An 18,198-nucleotide genomic window follows, 5' to 3' on the forward strand; every position below is an offset into this window, starting at 1 on the left:
TTATCCCTCTGGAATCATTGTTATAATGCAAACACGCCTGAGAGCAAGGACCATTTAAGTTGTTATCGGCCATTTAAGCCTTGGAATGTATGGTTTGGGGAACTGGTTAAATTTTGGCTTGGTGGCTAAACCTGGGGGCTCTTGGGAGGGGTACCAGAGGGAAATGGGAAAATAGAGAATCATTGTGTGCTCAAGTTCATCCACTTGATGAGGACTATGCAAAAGCCCAAGTGAAATGGAACATTTAGTATTATTATTAATTCCTAGCAACCAAAAAGTGGCAACAATCCAAATGTCCATCAGCTGATGAATATACAAAATCTGATCTCTCCTTACAATGGGATATCGTTCAGCCTAAAAGGAATGAAGTGCTGACACACGGATGAACCTTGAAGCCATCGTGCTCAGTGAAAGCACGAGACATAAAAGGCCACGTATGACGTGATCGCATTCCCACAAAATGTCCAAAGTAAGCAAATCCAGGGAGAGAGACAGAGATCAGTGGTTGCCAGGAACCGGACAGAGGAGCAATGGGAATGACTGCCAATGGGTACAGGATTTCTTTGGGGACTGATGGAAATGCTCTGGAATGAGGTAGTGATGATGGTTTCTGAGTACACAAAAAACCACTGAGTCAAACACTTTAAAGGGCGAATATTGTGGTATGTGAATTGTATCTCCATTTTTTAGAAGAGTAGGTCGTTCTATAGAACTGAGAAAACAGGCCGTGTTTAATCACAGCTATATGCTGTGTCATGAGCAAACACATCATCAGGTGGTTGATGACACTTTCACGCTCTTTCATCCAGGCACTATGGTGTCATCAGATCTAATTGGGCCATTCACTATGTATAGAGTATTATTCATTCTAGGTGCTAGGAAAGCCAGAGGCCCCTGGGTGGCTCAGTCGGTTAAGCATCTGACTCTTGATTTCGGCTCAGGCCATGATGTCAGGGTCACAGGATCGAGCCCCACGTCAGGTTCCTTGCTCGGCGGGAAGCCTGCTTCTCCCTCTCCCACTCCCCCTGCTTGTGTTCCCTCTCTCGCTGTCTCTATCAGATAAATAAATAAAATCTTTAAAAAAAAAAAAAAGTAATGTTGATGCTTATAAACACAGATGTATGTAAGTAATGATAATTAGCTTAGTAAGAACCAAGGAAAAGGTAAGTCATAGGAAATCAGAGAGAAGATGGTAGAGAGCTGGTCCCAAGGTGGTTGGTGAAGTAGGGCCTGGTTCTTGAACCAGTTCTGAAGATCATCAGGAACGAGGTCTGTCCAAAGGGGAACAGAGCTCACAGGGCCCCCCTGTGCAAAGGACGGCACCCGGGCACATCCGTGAGCATGGCAGGAACAGCGGGCAGCTGGAGGGGGTGCTGAGCCAACTTCGCAGGATCTGGAAATGCCCATAAGGAGGCAGGCACTCCCCGTTGATGCTGGGCACAAACAAAGAAGGGAGGCCTCTGCTCTTCTGAGAGAGGGGCCAGTCGGTGGGCTCCTGATGGACGCCACGTGCTCTTGAAGAAGGGATCCCTCGTCATCAGGTGCTGGAAGCAGAAATGTGGTGGCTGGTGATCCAGGCATGAAATCAAGACCTTGACAAGACATGTGGCCGTGGAAGAGACAAATCTAAGAAATATAAGGCATGGAGAAAGACACGAGCTTTCTCATGAAATAACTAATTTTTACGTTGAGATTCTTATCCAGAGCATCCTTGGGCCCGCCTCCTCCACTCCCTTCCTGCTGGGATGTCCTCTTCCCAGCTGACATCTAACCCATCCTTCCCAGCCAGTCCACACATCGCTTTCCTGAGCCTGCCCTGTGACTTTGGAAGGTGACTGTCTTCCACGTGACTCCCCTAGCCTCGCGCAGCCTTCCCTGGAGCTAACACATCTCTTCTGTGCCTTCCTTCTAAACACTCAGAGCACTTTCGCTAGCCCTGAGGGTCTCTGGAAAGCTGCAGTCGTCACTTTGGATCTTCCAACTTCGATTGCCCAGTGTCGGTGACCTGGTAGAATATAAGCAATTAGCGTATTGAATTCAGAGACAGCTCTTTCAATAAACATGAATTTTAGTGGATTTTTGTTTTGCTCTGAAGGTAGTGTGACATGTCGTATCTGCGGTGATAGCTCTAAAACCACAAACGGGGTCCCTCCCTCTCTTTCAGGCCTTGCTCTATTACTGTGAAGCGCTGACAAAGGCAAACCTCCAGCTCCAGAAGGCAGCTTGTCTGGCCCTGAAGAGCCTGCAGGTAAAACCCAGCCTTAGAGACCCAGACAGGTCAGCTCGGAGCAAGTCGGGGGCCAAGGACGCCCAACAGCTCTCTCCCTGTGCTCGGGAGCGCTGTGTTAGCAGCGCATCTTACTTCCTTCGCTGTGGAACCTGTGTGTTTGTTTGGGGATCTTTGTTGTTGATTTTCGTTTTTCTTTTTTTTCTTTTTAAATTCTTTATTTAAATTCAATGTGGTTAACATATTATTAGTTTCAGAGGTAGAGGTCAGTGGTTCGTCGGGTGCATATAACACCCAGTGCTCATCCCGTCACATTCCCTCCTAATGCCCGTCACCCAGCCGCCCCATCCCTCCGGCCCCCTCCCCTCCAGCAACCCTCAGTTTGTTTCCTGTCATTAAGAGTCTCTTACGGTTTGCCTCCTTCTCTGATTTTGTCTTGTTTTATTTTTCCCTCCCTTGCCCTAGGATCCCCTGTTGTGTTTCTTAAATTGCTCACTAAATGTGACTTTGTTAGAGCCAACAACTTTCAGAAAACAGTCGTGCGTTTCAGTAGCCCGCAGGTCAGGGTTAGAAACGTAGACCTTATCCCAAAAGAGAGGTGACATGATGATTTCCCCAGTCTTTCTCATGTACAAAAAAACAGCAGTGACGGGGCGCCTGGGTGGCTCAGTCGGTTAGGCGTCTGCCTTCGGCTCAGGCCTGATCCCCGGGCCCTGGGATCGAGCCCCGCGTGGGGCCCCTCCTCTGTCGCTCTGGGCTAAAATAAGCTGTGGTCTGCCCACACTGCCCACCGCGGTCAGCTGTCCCCCCGCACCAGCGCTACCTGGGCCTGGCTTTCTCCCGGGAAAGATCGTTGCCCTCTGGTCCCTCTGTCAGCTCGTCAGAATCTCAGGAGCAGCTCTTTGTGTCGCCCCACGTGGGCTCCTGCGCTTCCAGCTGCCCTGGCCCTGGCCGGTGCTGTGCCGAGAGACCCCACGCTAGGCCCCCCGCCGCCTCCACGCGCTCGCTCCCGTGTTCCGTCCCCGTCTGTGCACTGATGACTCCCAGCCCGCGCCCCCCCCCCCAGCATGTAGCCAGCTCGCTGCTGGCTGTGTCCGCTAGCAAGTCACTGCAGAGGCACCCAGCTCGCCCACCCCCAGCCCTCGGCATCTCAGTGGGTCGTGCAGCTCACCCTCACACCCTGTACAGCCCGCGTCCTTCCAGCCCGCGTCTGTCCACTGTCTCCCCGCTCTGCGCACCGGATCCGAGCCACCTCCCCACCAGCGGCCTCTGCCTCCTCGGAGTCCCAACGCCTTCCGTGCGTGCTCTCGGCCACGGCGAGAACGCTCTTAACACAACACGAGCCCTGCTTCCCAAGCCCCGCTGTAGCTTTCCATGATTCCACGAGTGAAGGCCCAAACCCTTCCTGCGGCTTGTAAGGCTGTCTTTGAGGGGCGCCCCTCGCATGGAATGTATGTCCTTCTCCACCCCCCCAACACACACACACACACACCCCACTGCCCCACTTGGCTAATTGCTCTACGACCGCCCTTCCTCTGTGGAGACTTCCCTGGTCAGACCAGGTCCCATTTCCCAGCCATGTCATGCCCTGTAGTAACTCTCTGTCCCACCGTCTGGCTTTCCACGGGACTGTAACCTCTTGAGAGCCAGAACCATGTCTTCATGGCTGAGTCTCCCGTGCCTGGCGAACTGCCCTGTTCGGAAAGTGCTAAACGAATGCGCAGTAAACACACAGACGAATTCCCACCACCCACCTTTACTCCGCGCCTCCGTTTTGGTCTAAACTAAGCATTAACAATTCGTACGTTAGCGCTGTCTTGGAAGCAGGGAGGTACAGCAGAAAGAACTCCCAGGAGTGGCTTCTCTTCTGGAAAGCAGGCTGGTCTCCCGGCTTCCTGACGCCCTCTGGGGTGTCCTCTGGGAAATGAGGGGTTTAGCAGATTGTCGGGGCCCCTGCAAGCATGCGCCCTGGGCTCCGTCCCAGGAAATTCTAGTACCGTGCCCCCTGGATGACACTCAGCGAGCCGTGGGGCCCCCTGGGGGAGATGGCCTTGACGTCCGCACCAGCTGTGGGGTATTGCGACTCGAGGGACTCCAGACAGAAGTGTCAGAGCGCTATCTCACGACTTTCTCCCTGCAGGCCACCGAAAGCATTAAAATGCTCGTGACACTGTGTCAGTCCGACACTGAAGAAATCAGAAACGTGGCCTCCGAGACCCTCTTGTCTCTCGGTGAGTTTTTTTTTTTTACCCGATTGTTTCCTTTTGGCACTCAGGAAGGAAGTGAAAGGAGATGTTTCGTGTGCACTGTTTGAGCAGTTTCCCTCCGTGGGCTCTCTGCTCACACTCACACACACTCACACAGCGTATGTCACACACACGCAGGGTGTGACACACACACACACAGGGTATGAGGAACTGGTCAGTTTCCATCTTGCTTCAATGCCCTGTTCTCACCGTCCGGTGTAGAGGGTGAGGGTTGCTCTCTGGAGCCTCTCTAGATGGATCAGTCTGTGCGCTCTCTGGAATCAAGAACAGAGATTTGAACCGGGAGGCTGAGACAGTAGTCAGGAATCCAGCTGGGATGGCGAGGTTGGGCTGGCCCTCGTAGAGGGATCAGTGAGTGGCTGAGATTGCGGAGACGCGCCCCAGGGTATGCCCTAACCCCCTGCTCCCCGGGCCTCACCCTGGCTCTCCGATGAACCCCTGGTTGCCCCGTGGGCCAATGCCCACCTGAGCCCTGACACCAGAGAAAAGAAATGAAGTGTTTCTTTTATTCTGGAATAGCCAGATACATCTTGCCCTTCACTTCACTTTAGAAAGCTTCGTGCCCACCAGGCTGCATACCTTTATTCCTGCTGGGGAGTGAGGAGGGTGGAGAGAGGCTTTCTTAATCCTGCATAACAGATAGTTGCTATTTTAATGCTACACCTGCTCTCAATGTGTAAAAACTAGACTCCCGAAAGTCCTCAAATTCTATCCGGTTGATACTACTCGTTGGAAAAAAGCCACCCTGGCTTGACTATAGTAGCTTAATAACGTAAGGGAGACTCTCATGGCATTTGTAATCACCGTGAAGATCACATCCATTGTAGGCGTCCTTTCTTACAGTTGCTGGTGTAATAACACTTCCTTCTGCTATTGAATATATCATCCACTGCACGGAAATCCAAGCCAGCGTATGTTTGTTTAAAGGATAAAACAGTTATTCCTTATGGCTGTTTTAGGCATACAAAGATGTAATTCCCTAAAAATGTGCCCAGGGTGTTATTAGTTCGAGCTTCCTTTATCCCTTCATGCCCCGAAATAACAATGAAGGTAAGCCGGACGTTAGGAACGCAGAACCAGCAACGCCTCTTCACCCAGTGCAAGCTGAAGACCGTGAGCCCTGCTGGGGGCGCCCCAAACTTCACTTAAGCTGCACCCCCAGCAGCATCTCCGGGAGGCATCCTTATCCGCGCTTCACTTTGGCTTTTTATTTTATTTTATTTATTTATTTGACAGAGAGAGAGCATGAGCAGGGAGAGGGGCAGACGGAGAAGCAGACCCCCTGCTGAGCAGGGAGCCCGATGCGGGACTCGATCCCAGGACCCCGGGATCATGACCTGAGCCGAAGGCAGACACCCAACCGACCGAGCCCCCCAGGCGCCCCTTCACCTTGGCTTTCCCCCTGCGCTGCTCCCCCCAATCCCTGTGCCCCCTCACATCACCAGCTGGTGGTTCTCAATGTCAGCCGCACATCGGCATCACCAAGAAAGCTTTAAGATGTGCCCATGCCTGGGCTCTGCTTCCAAAGATGCTCTTTCCATTGGGCCTCGGCACTGTGTTAAAAGCCTCCAGGTGATTCTACCATGAAACAAGTTTGAACTCAATGCTCTGAATCGCCTTTGACCCTAATACACAAATACAGTCTCACACAGATGGCTGAATCAGTAATTGCATCCACTGGATCCCCCTGTGGTAACGGGGCTGTCCCAGTATTCACAGGTGGCTAGGGAGCATTTCCGTATGGCTACTGTGAATGAGGAACTAAAGTTTAATTTTATTTAATTTTGAGTAGTGAGCATTTAAACTTGCATAGCCACACGAGACCGGTGGCTGCCATGTTGGGCAGAGCAGTTTTCCCCATTAGCTATGGCCATTCCATTGTGCTCCAGCTAGATCTCAGTCCGGTTTGGAACCACATGCCAGACATCCCAGAGCGCAGGCCCCTTCTCCTCTAACACCCTGACTGCTTCACAGGGCTGTTAAAAGACCAGAGGAGGAGCCAACACAGGTCATCGGCCACTGGACGTTGTTAGTCAGGGTGAGGTGCCCCGTAGACCGGCCCTGGTTGTATCTCTGTGGCAATGTTGGGGTACAGCTATAGAGGATTTGCTCTGTGCCGGGCACTGGGTTGAGGGATCTGCGTGGGTTAGCTCATTTAATCGTCCCATGGACTCCATGAGGGAAAAGTGCAAATAGTCCCATTTTAGGGAGCGGTACATGGAAGCATAACTCACCTATGGATTCCCAGAACTTGTAAGCACTGGGATGGAATCCTGACCCACCCCACAGACTCTGGGGGACTCTAGGGAAAGAACTGAACACTTCTGATTTGCAATATATCCATGAGCAAACTAGGAACTGGCCAGGTATTCGCTCTTTTTTAAATAGGGTTAGTTAGCCAAGGTATCCAGGGTATGTGCAAGTAGGCGAGGTAGGAATGGGCCTAACTCAGGCCCTCTGTCTCTGTCTCCCCCTGTCATCACCTGGAAAGATGCTATATTCAGTGTTTTATGTATCAGGGATTTGTGTAAATATTTTGTTTCAAATAAAGGGTTCTACTCCAAAGTAATAAAAAAGGTGAAAAAATATAACATTTGCCTCAGAAAAGTCAAGGCATGCAGAAACAATCAACAGAAATCTCTAAAAATTGGTGGCCTTTGCCAAGAGAAAAGTTCACCATGTTCTTTTAAATGCAGGCGAATCCCTACTTTTCTATGTGATGTATTACTGAAAAACTTAAATGTACCCCCCCTAAAAGCAAAGACAAACTTTTGGTTGATTGAGAGGCTTCTGTTTTCAGGGACTACAATATATTATAAAACCCATAATTACACTCCCTTTCAAAAACCCACTAACATCAATGTAGTCCCAGCATTTCATGAATCTTTTTTTTCTTCACAATGAACTTGTGATTGAGCACAACTCATACTCCCATCTTTGTCCTTCTTGTATTAAATGCATGAACGCCTGCTTCTTATCACTAGTTATCTATGATTTTTTTCCCATTTCCTAATCATTGTTTTAGATAGGAAAAACGGTACAGAGTGTTCAAATAATTTGCAAATCAGTGTTGGCTGTTCGAGATGACTACTGATGGAAGTGACCTAGCTGCTGGCTGGTAGACAGATCACCACATGGGTCCATGGCAAAGAGTAATGTTTTAGCTCAAGTGTGACAGCCTAAGTTTGACTTTTACAAAAGACCGTTTAGATATGCCAATATGTAATGTAAAAAAGTAAAAGTCCTGTCGAAGTTCAATGCTTTGAAGTCAAGGATCAGCCATACTGAAATCCCTAACGCACTTAAAATATAATCCATATGACTTCTCAGGAAGAAATCTATCGTGCGAAATTATCCCCATCAAATGCCCGTAGAACTTCTACTGTTTCACACCCTGACATTCATTTAGTCTCTGGCATTCCCTCAAAAGTTCTTGTTTGTTCTACGAAGGACAAAAGAGACAAACCCATAAAGCAGACTCTTACCTCTAGAGAACACCCTGCTGGCTACCAGAGGGGAGGTGGGTGGGGGTGGAGGGAAGAGGTGATGGGGATGAAGAGCACACTGATCGTGATGAGCACTGAGTAAGGTATAGAATGGTTGAATCACTATACTGTACACCAGAAACTAATATAACACTGTATGTTAACTGCACTGGGAGTTTTTGTTTGTTTTTTTTTAAAGGGCGCCTGGGTGGCTGAGTCGGTTAAGCGTCCATCTTCGGCTCGGGTCATGATCCCAGGGTCCTGGGATCGAGTCTCGCATCAGGCTCCCTGCTCAGCAGGAAGCCTGCTTCTCCCTCTCCCTCTGTCCCTCCCCCCACCCATGCTCTCTCTCGCTCTCAAATAAATAAAATCTTAAAAAAAAACATAAAAAAAGTTCTTGGTCATTTAAACATTACCTAGAAAACAACATAATTAAGAGTATCGGAAGATGATTTCCCTACGTAAAGTTAACAGCGAAATTACACAGCGATCCATTCCCAAACAACTGGTATTGTTATCCTGAGGGATGAATGAGAAAGCCACGTTCCAACTGCTGTTGGTTTTTGATGTTCTGTGTGCAGGGGAAGATGGGCGGCTGGCATATGAACAACTGGACAAGTTTCCTCACTGTGTTCACGTTGGAGGGCGCCATGGGACGGAAGTCGCTACAGCATTTTAATGTGCTCTCCCGTACAGCTCTCTTTCTAAATGGCCCTGTTCATCAAGGTGGTGCTGGGGTCGAGCGGGAATGCTTACAACTTGAAGCGCTCTGTTGAGGTTGTCTGGAAATGTAACGTGTTATAGATAGAATTCAAAATCGAGTTTTCCAGGACCTAGCCACTTTTCCTTTGGCCAGTAGAATCGGGCTGTGTAGTACTCTGTAGATTTTATTGTCGATGGCGTCTGACAGTACTTAGTTAAAGAGCCCATCTTATCGCATATGTGTGGAATTTTAAAACAGCCATCTTTGTACTTTTTTGGAAGTTCTTCTATAAGCCTAAAATAGTCACGTGATGCTTTGATGCCTATCCTACGCCTTGCAGTTTTTCTCTGTTGTGTTCTCAGGGTTGAGTGGCCCCGTTAGCTACCTAATTTCACCTTAATGCAAAGCACACACAAAAAAAGAATTTCTTCAAATAAAGATTTGCCTGCAGAACTTGGTAAAACGACACATTGTAAGAGTTTAATTTTTCTTTTAATTTTATTTTCCTCAAGCCTCCACTACTTCTTTTGTTTCTTTTCTCCATCCTGAAAGTCCCAAAAGCATGTTTCCATGGTTAAAAGACAGGTGGATAACTAAGAGCTACCTTATTAAGTTTATACCTGTACTCCTTAAAAAAACACATTCAAAGTTTAAGCTTTTTTAAACAAGAGCCATTTTTTTATGATACTTTTACAATAGAGATATTTTGCTGCTATGACAAATCAAAACCAAAAGTCATGGATTCAGAAAGCTGTGATGCTCTTTGAAGTAGAAGTACTTGGAAGTTGGAGGACTCTTAATGGGATGAGAGCAGAAGGACATTCCAAGTGGTCCTTGCTTCTACAGGAATTACCATGAGATTAGGAAGGAGAAGAATGCCCCTAGGGACCGTCACTGCCCCCAGAGAAATCATTCATCACTGGGTGGGATCTCTTGGCCAAATAGTTAAAGTAACAGCTTCCTTTATTGCTTCCCTATCAGGGTAGCAAGTCCTCTAAATAAACTACAAGACCACTCAATAGCTTTTCTTCCTCTTAAGAGTATACATGATGGGATATGCCAAGATCTCAAAATAATATGTGTGAGTGTTATTTAAACTGTGGAATATCAACTGTATTCTGGACGTGTTTGTATAAAATATCATTTAGGTGTCTTTTAAATATTTACATTTTAGCAAGACCTTTAAGAACAACTCGTATTCCATTTTAAAGTAAAAATTGTTGGGGTGCCTGGCTGGCTCAGTTGGTAGAGCGTGTGACTCTTGATCCCAGGGTCATGAGTCTGAGCCCCACATTGGGCGTGGAGCCTACTTAAAATAAAAAATTTAAAAAAAAAAAGTAAAAATTGTTTGCCAGGCTTCCTGGCAAATAGTTCTTTCAACTGTGAAGTCATAATGTGTATATATATTTGTATATTTATAAATATTATATATATGCATATATCCTTCATTTTAAAGGTACATTGTACAGTCTATGGTTAGTATGTATAGTCTATAGTCTATGTTAAATGGTTGAAATGATTCTTTTTACAGAAAGTCAAATCACAAATGTTACAGAGTTTTTTGTTTGGTTTGTTTGGGGTTTTTTTCTAATTTTTTGAATATTGCATGAGTAATTAATTCCATATCTTTTGTATTCAATTCTGCATTTTATTTTTGCTCGAAGGGGGTGCTTTTAGTTTTGTGGCATTTGTATCCATCACTCTTTCAATCATGTAAGTTAAAATAAAAATTATTTTTGAATTATTAGTCTCATGTGCAGAGCCTGCTCTATGTTTTTCCCATGCCCTCCTTCACCTGGCATTTCTACAACACGGTGCACCTCATTCTCAACCTGAATTTATCATTATCTTGAAATTCCTTCACTTGTAAATGAGGATCATAATATTGCCCTCTCAGATTTATTGTAAAGCTAATGGGAGCAAAAAGAGCTGTGTTTCAGAATCGTGTTATCTATGAGCAGAGACCATGAGCCCCCTGAAGATGAAAAGAGCCTTCATTTATTTGTGTGTGCCCCCAGCCCGTACCCCACCAGCATCATCACAGACGGGCCCCTCGCATTCAGCTGTGAGCGCAAGTATTCACCGACTGACATCAAATACCAGTGATTGTTTTTGCTGAGTCAGCAGGAAGAGATTTTTTTTTTTTTTCTATAAGGTTCATTTCTATACTGTTTAACTGAATTGCCTTCCTTACTTCACAAAATTATAAAGTAAAATTGTAAACCCCCATTCAGCAGACAACACCAGCACTTCTCACTGTATCCGAAAAGCAAATTAGTCAAATAGAAAAATAAAGAATTTTATCCCTGAAATTTTCCCAGAGACAATATCTCTTATTAAATAAATGCTACCTTGATTTTGAGAAATTTCTAAGTATACTTTGTGTTTGCTAAAAACTAGATCTCTAATTTCTCATTTATGCAACAAGTAATTTTTTTTGCATACTTACTGTGAATGAGGTGTACGCTCAAAGAATATGACTGTTTTTTGCACTGCAGATCATCAGTGAAGAAAACACAAAAGGCATAAAAATCTTTGCCCTCATATGCTGGCAAGGGGAGAAAACAAGATCTGGAAGGCAGTCATAATTGTACAAGGCTGGGGATGGGACAAGTGACAGGGCAAAGGTCACGGGGTAGAAGAGAGTGGTCCAGGAAGGTCTGACAGAAAATTGCACGTGTGGAACTGATGGGGTGAACCATGTGGATATCTCCGGGAAGAACATTCCAAGCAGAGGTAACAATAAGCACAAAAGCCTTGAAGAGGAGCCATGCTTGGGGTTTTAGATTTTCTAGTAGCCACGTTTTAAAAAGTACAGAGAATAGGGGACGTTAACTTTAGTAATATATCTTTTATTTAGCCTAACATATCCAAAATATTTCAACTTGTAATCAATAACAAAAATTAGCAGTATGATATTTTGCATTTTTTTCATACTAAGTCGTCAAAATCCAGTATGTAGTTTACGTTTACAGCCCATATCAGTTCAGACTCGTCACACTTCACGTGCTCCAAAGCCCCTGTGGCCACCGTGCTGGACAATGCATGTCTCTGTTTCCCACGCTGTCGCATTCCTGCCCTTTACTGCATCTGCACACGTGCTCACGTACGTGCATGCACACAGGTGTGGATCCAGGGCTCCAACGGTGGGTTACATGTTTGTCATGTCTCTTCAGGCTCTTTTAATCTACAACAGTAGCCCCGCACCCCCTTTCCTCTCAAGCTTGCATACCTTGATGTATTTGAAGAGTCCAGGCGTGTACACTTTGTAGAAGATCCCAAATCTGGACGGGGAGGTCCAAATTTCTACTTTGCAAGCAGAGCCTTGTTGATAAGTTGGAAGTGAAATGTGAGACAGATAAAAGCCAAGGATGAATCCAAAACTTTCAACCCGAACAGGTGCAAGGATGGGGTGCCATCTTCCAAGACAGAGAAAGGGAGCTGCTGCAGGCTTAGAGAGGAAGACCAGGAATTCTGACTTGGACATGTTATATTTGAGAAGCCTCTTAGACAGCCAGCTGGATGGCTATCAAGTTGACGACTGAATATGTTTGGAGTTCAGGTGAGAAATCCAGTTAAAAATAAAATTGGGGGAGGGGGGTGCACCTGGCTGGCTCAGTTGGTTGGAGCATGTGACTCTTGATCTCAGGGTCGTGAGTTTGAGCCCCACATTGAGAGTAGACATATTTAAAAATAAAATGTTTGAAATATATATATGTAAAATTGGGAGTCTTCAGCCTATGGATGGCACTGAAAGCCGGGAGACTGGTTTATCCAGGAAGTATAGATCAAAACAAAGAAGAGCCTATGAGGCCTGAGGCTTGGGACACTCCACTATTTACAGGTCATAAAGAGGTGGAACCAGCAAAGGGAAATGGAGGGTGGTAAGCAGAAGAACAATTGGGTACGACAGCTTAGAAGTTAGGCAAAAAAGGCGTTTCAAGGAGAAAGTGTCAAATGCTGAAGACCGAGAATTGGATTCAGCAGAATGAAGGTCATCAGTGACGCTGACGAGCAATCCCAGTAGATTCGTGGGTTGGAAATCTCTCTTTGGAGTACATCCAAGAGAGGATGGAAGAATACTTGAAACGGTAAGTATGGCCACTCTTTGAAGAGTTGTTGTATGAAGGGGCGCAGAGCAGTAACTCGGTGGAGGGGTTATATGAGGTCAAGAAAGTGTTTTACTTTTTTACTGAGAAAAAGTACAGCATGCTTGTTGATGATGCAAACGATCCAGTCGCGATGGAAAAATTAGTTAAGGCAAGAGAAGAGCTGTAGAGCCATCTCCCTGAGTGGGGCCAGGGGTGGCTGAAATATGCTGCATGAATGGAGAGGGCGTCCATAACCGGACAGCAGGGGTCCGTGTGCACGATGCAGCTAGGTGGGCACAGTGAAGACAACTGTGCAAGTGCCCTTCAGCCTGCTTCTATTTTCTCAGCGAGACAGGATCAATACAGGACATCAGTGATGTGGAGAAAAAGTCTGATTACGTGACAAGCAGAACAGGGATAATCCTACGGAAGGAGGTTCAGTACGTGTCGGAATAAGCAAAGTAAAACAGGCAAACTGCTAGCAGGCGCTGCCCAAGCAAAGGTGCAAAGGCAGGAATGCGCCTCATGTGCGTGAGGGGGAACCGGTTTGGTCCAAGCCGAGATGCTACGCACCCAGAGAAGTGAAAGGAAACTTGGTGTAGCTGAAATCGCAGACGGCCTTCGATGCCGGCCTGAAGAATCAAGGCATCCCTGCTTCCCCCTGACTGGTGTATTCCGTTCTCCAGGGTTGCTAAGTGATGCATTCCAGAGTTCTTGACTATGAACTTCGGCTGCTGAACCACCACTGGCTCTTTCCACGCGATGGCTAAGACCCGTGTTTATTATGTGCAGTGTTGGACGCGGATTTACCGCTATTTTTTGGGGCTGTGTTGGCGTGTGCAGAAGTTCTGGAATGTCACTGTCAAGCCCTTTTTCGTGAAGAAGGAGGAGGAAGGAGATGTCCCTTCCGCTGAGAGTATTTTTCACAAAGAAAAAATCGTGGTGCTTGGCCATTTATTGAAGGATGAATCTTTAGCTGTTGAGAAGAGGGCTCAAGCTGCGCACCGAATTGGACTGCTGGCCTTCACAGGTACGGACTGAGCCAGCTGGCCTCACAGAGCTCCTCCGAAATCTCTTTGCTTGTTATAACACCGTAAGTTAGTGACTTTTCAGAGGTCTGGTCTTAGATGCCCGGGACGTTTCCTTTGCCTAAAGTTTTAGTTCTTTGTCTTTGTACGACCAAAGACATTTGCCAATCATTTTCTCAAGGATCTCATGTTTTGCAAGAGTGAGTCCATCAAGTAAATGACGGAGAATTTTCCCACTTTTATTAGTTAAAAACACACATACCGAAATTGCCTAACGAAGTTCTCATTATTATGTTAAAAAAAAATCAAAGAATCTATACTGAGTTGATGTAACTCCCACCGAGTAATATGATTTCAACACAGAGTAAAAGCACTTGGGATTTTATTTTTTATCTTGTAAAAATGCGTCACGCGGAAACTACCTTAGAAAAATCATTAAGAGCTTAATGCTACTAAAACACCTACCAGGAAAGACAGTCAGTACATCAGTGAAAAGCAACTGTTAATGTATATTTGGCCAGAAAGTTAAGTGGTAAACTGCTTAAACACACACTGCTCTAGTAATCATCAGGTTTAAACTCACTCCCACGTTTTTTTCCTAATAAATTTCAGGATATACAATGAAATTTTATAGATAATCTTCAACAACACATCTCTTTTTTAAAAATTTTTATTTATTTATTTTTTATTATTAACATATAATGTATTATTTGTTTCAGGGGTACACGTCTGTGATTCATCAGTCTTACACAATTCACAGCGCTTACCATAGCACATACCCTCCCCAATATCTACCACCCAGCCACCCCATCCCTCCCACCCCCCTCCCCTCCAGCAACCCTCAGTTTGTTTCCTGAGATTAAGAGTCTCTTATGGTTTGTCTCCCTCTCTGGGTTCGTCTTGTTTCATTTTCCCCCTCCCTTCCCCTATGACCCTCTGCCTTGTTTCTCAAATTCCTCCTATCAGTGAGATCATCTGATAATTGTCTTTCTCTGATTGACTTATTTCGCTTAGCCTAATACCCTCTAGTTCCATCCACGTCGTTGCAAAGGCAAGATCTCATTTTTGACGGCTGCGTAATATTCCTTTATATATATATACCACCTCTTCATTATCCATTCATTTCAACAACATGTCTCTTGATTAGAAGCTCTGGCTGGTAGCTCTAATTATCAGAGATAGATTGATCTCTTTTTTAAGGGTAAAATGAGTTACCTAGATGGGAGTTTGAGAGACTACATTTTTCAAATGGTGTCCATGAGAGAAAACATTTACCATTTTCAAGGACCAAGGGGTCCTAGGGGCCAGAATGGGTGAGAACCACTGGCATAGAGCTAGAAGGAAGACCGGAGATGCCTGTGTGAAGGAAGGAGAAAAGGAGCCCACCACTTGAGAAGGCCAGTTGCCTGTCTAGCCATTTGGGGGAAGAGCTAGCTATTTATAAGAGGGTCAGAATTCCTTAACTTGATGTTATGTAGTCTTAGTTATACTGGTGGGAAGCAGGGAAGGGCTTATGCCCAGGCTTCAACGAAAGCTTTATCGTTGGCTAGAATATCCTTGGGCCTGTGGGACTGTGAGAGTGCCAATAAGAGAAATGCAAGCCGGTTCACAGCTCCAGTGGCCAGAATCTGGCCAACCATGCCACCTACTTCTTCCCGTCTCAATAGTCCTCATCCCATGTTTTCTCGGCTACTTTCTTGGGGTTTGAGATTTGCACGAGGGAAATCTGGGGTTCAGGTATATGATGAAAGTAGAGTCTAGGACCAGGTTGGGTCCATAACCAAAGCAAGAAAAATCTTTTAAGGTCACGTTGCTCCCCGATCTGCAAGAGCTGGGCTGAGAGATGAGAAATCAGAGAGAACGGGATAGCAATGGACAACTCATGAAAAGCCTCTCTCTCATCAGTTAGACCCTGCTGGCTTTGCAAGGCAGCGTTTTGGTTTTTCTTTTTGTTTGCTCTAACACTCTAGGTATTTTTCAAGGACTGAAGACAGAGAATCCGGAATAAGACCATGAGGGAGCACCGCCGGTTTTGCTCACCTTGAGATACTGACGGGCGGGTGCTTGAATGAAGGAACGAGGGAGGAGGCTTATGCAGGCAGGGAATTTCCAGGGCTTTGCCTAGGGAAGTGCAGGAGTCAACGTGTCAGTATACAGCAGAAAGAATATGGAGGCATCAGCACTCAAATGTTGCTAGCAATACTTCTGAAATGCAAATACTTGTTTTCCAGGAGGACCAGCTGCTGGGAAATTTGCAGCTGAGTACATGAAAGAAGTAGCTCACTTGTTGAAAGATCATGACATGGCACCAAAGGTAAAGATCTTGTTGCTCCAGAGTATAGCGTGTTGGTGTTACTTAAACCCCGTCAGCCAGAAGAGGGCCAAACATCTGAAGTTTATTCCTATCCTCGTTGAGGTTTTTGAGGACAAACTCGACTCTACGACCAAAAGTGAAATAAACAACAGCCTCCTTGTTAAATTCTGGACTTGCTATGTTCTCTCCGTCATGACGTGCAATAACTTGTCCTGCGTAAAGGAGCTTAAAAACTACAGTATTCTGAAATATCACTTGCAAATACTGGCGACTGAGAATTGGTCTGGGTGGCCTGAGAATTTTGCAGAGGTGCTGTATTTCCTAATTGGTTTTCACAGGAATTAATTTCTCCGAATGCAGCTGACGCAGCTGTCTATACCACAGCCTGGAAAACCGGAATAAATAATAAAAAGTCGATATAGTCTTCTTCGGTGTCTTCTTTTAGGTACTTAAGAAATTCTATATAAATCTTCAACGGTCACTGAAATAACCACACGTATGAAAAGGGCCACTCTTTAAAATGACCTCAGAAAAATTAAGTTCATAATATGGGGATTCATTGAAAGATGAGTTATGTATATAACTGTTAGGAGCAATGGTATGTTTTGGGGGTTATTAGATGACATACAGCCAAGGCACCCAGCCCAACCCCCAGTTACCCCTTGTAGAGGGCACTGTTACTCCACCTGTAGCCTCTCAGCCCCGATGATTTCAGTGCCGGCCCTCCAGCTGCCACGCCTTTAGCCGAGAGGCTCTTCTGGCCACCAGAACATGATTTTGTTGTATGTCGGGCCAGCAGGAAATTTGGGGGAATGAACACCCCAGAAAAGCAGCCCTCAGCTCCCCTGCGGGAGCTCTGGATGGAGGTGGGGTTCCGCCTGCTCCAACCCCTAGACAGCCTGAAGGTAGGCCCTTGGGTTTTCCTACCAAGATGTGCACCCTCCCTATTGGATCCTTAGGGGATAGGTAACAGAAAACCTGCACTTGACTTCTGTGTTCCCCGGGGTCATGAAAAGCTTTATTGCAAAAGGTAATATTTATCCCAAGTGCCTAAGGGATGTGCACCCGCTTCTCCAGCTACACTAACAGTCACCTCTCGCTGACGCTGCGGCCACCGTAGGTTGAATTATGCGCTTTCATTTGTCACAAATGGGCTTTGACCAGGCTGTGCCCCAGCCTGATGCTTCCGCCTTTACTAAACTGGTGGTGTCGTTCTGTGATCCCCGCTTGTATTTATTACAGGAACGCTGAGAGGGACGCGGATCACACCACGTGGACTCACGGGCCTCTCGCGGGCGGGGGTGGGGGAGGTGTTCCCAGACCTTCAACCAGGCAAAGCTGTGTCCTGCGGCGCACCTGTTATGTTCTCATCCACGGTGGCTTTTGTGAGCGCAGAGTTTCTCCAGCTAGCATCCCATTTACCGGGGTAGATTAAGGGTTGCAAATCGGTAGTCCCATTGAGAGACTGGGTCGTGGGCAGAAATTACTTTTTTTTTTTTTCCTGTGTCCCGTTTTTTTTATGGTTTTGCAGCAGAATGCCCGACATGAAACATAATTGTAAATATTCGGCTGTGCAAAAGAGAATAGTGCTTAAGTACAGAAGGAGACATGATTTTTTTTTTTTTAAATAAATACTTAAACACAACTCGGGTCCCACAAGCACCTGGACTCGGAGGTCTGTGCGGCGGAGCTGCCTGCCTGTGGTTTTAAATGCTTTTTAAATTAAAATTTATTGTATTTCAAAGTAATACACGAACATGATTTAAAAAGTCAAATAACCCAAGGCCTCTGACAGAAAAATAGCAATCCCCAAACTCCCTCCTGATTCACACTCCCAGAGGTAACCGTTGGAATTCTTTTGGCTCTTTCTTCTGGTATTTACTTACCTCCATAGCTGTAAATAGTTCACATACATTGCCAATTCTTTTTTTTTTAAGATTTTATTTATTTATTAGAGAGAGAGAGCACAGCAGGGGGAGAGGCAGAGGGAGAGGGAGAAGCAGGCTCCCCGCCGAGCAGGGAGCCCGACGTGGGGCTCGATCCAGGACCCCGGGATCATGACCTGAGCCGAAGGCAGATGCTT

General features: G+C 46.1%; 2 protein-coding genes across 2 annotated transcripts in view; both read left to right on the top strand.

Moving 5' to 3' along the window:
- The window catches only part of RIPOR2 (RHO family interacting cell polarization regulator 2), a 23,310-nt gene extending 14,162 nt beyond the window's left edge, over positions 1-9,148 (top strand). Inside the window, exons 9-11 of the mRNA XM_081827522.1 lie at positions 2,165-2,248; positions 4,368-4,458; positions 8,561-9,148. Of these exons, the coding sequence (XP_081683648.1) occupies positions 2,165-2,248; positions 4,368-4,458; positions 8,561-8,658 (273 nt within the window). The 3' untranslated portion in view covers positions 8,659-9,148. The remainder of the gene's footprint in view (positions 1-2,164; positions 2,249-4,367; positions 4,459-8,560) is intronic.
- Positions 9,149-9,442: 294 nt separating this feature from the next.
- ARMH2 (armadillo like helical domain containing 2) lies at positions 9,443-16,530 on the top strand. Its single transcript, XM_081827596.1, has 2 exons — positions 9,443-13,803; positions 16,033-16,530. Exons 1-2 carry the CDS (start codon positions 13,536-13,538, stop codon positions 16,458-16,460), a joined length of 696 nt encoding a protein of 231 aa, XP_081683722.1. The 5' UTR covers positions 9,443-13,535; the 3' UTR covers positions 16,461-16,530.
- Positions 16,531-18,198: the final 1,668 nt, after the last annotated feature.

This window comes from Leptonychotes weddellii, chromosome 8, assembly GCF_054177405.1.
Source record: "Leptonychotes weddellii isolate Sample4059 chromosome 8, ASM5417740v2, whole genome shotgun sequence".
NCBI classification, from domain to species: Eukaryota; Metazoa; Chordata; class Mammalia; order Carnivora; family Phocidae; genus Leptonychotes; species Leptonychotes weddellii.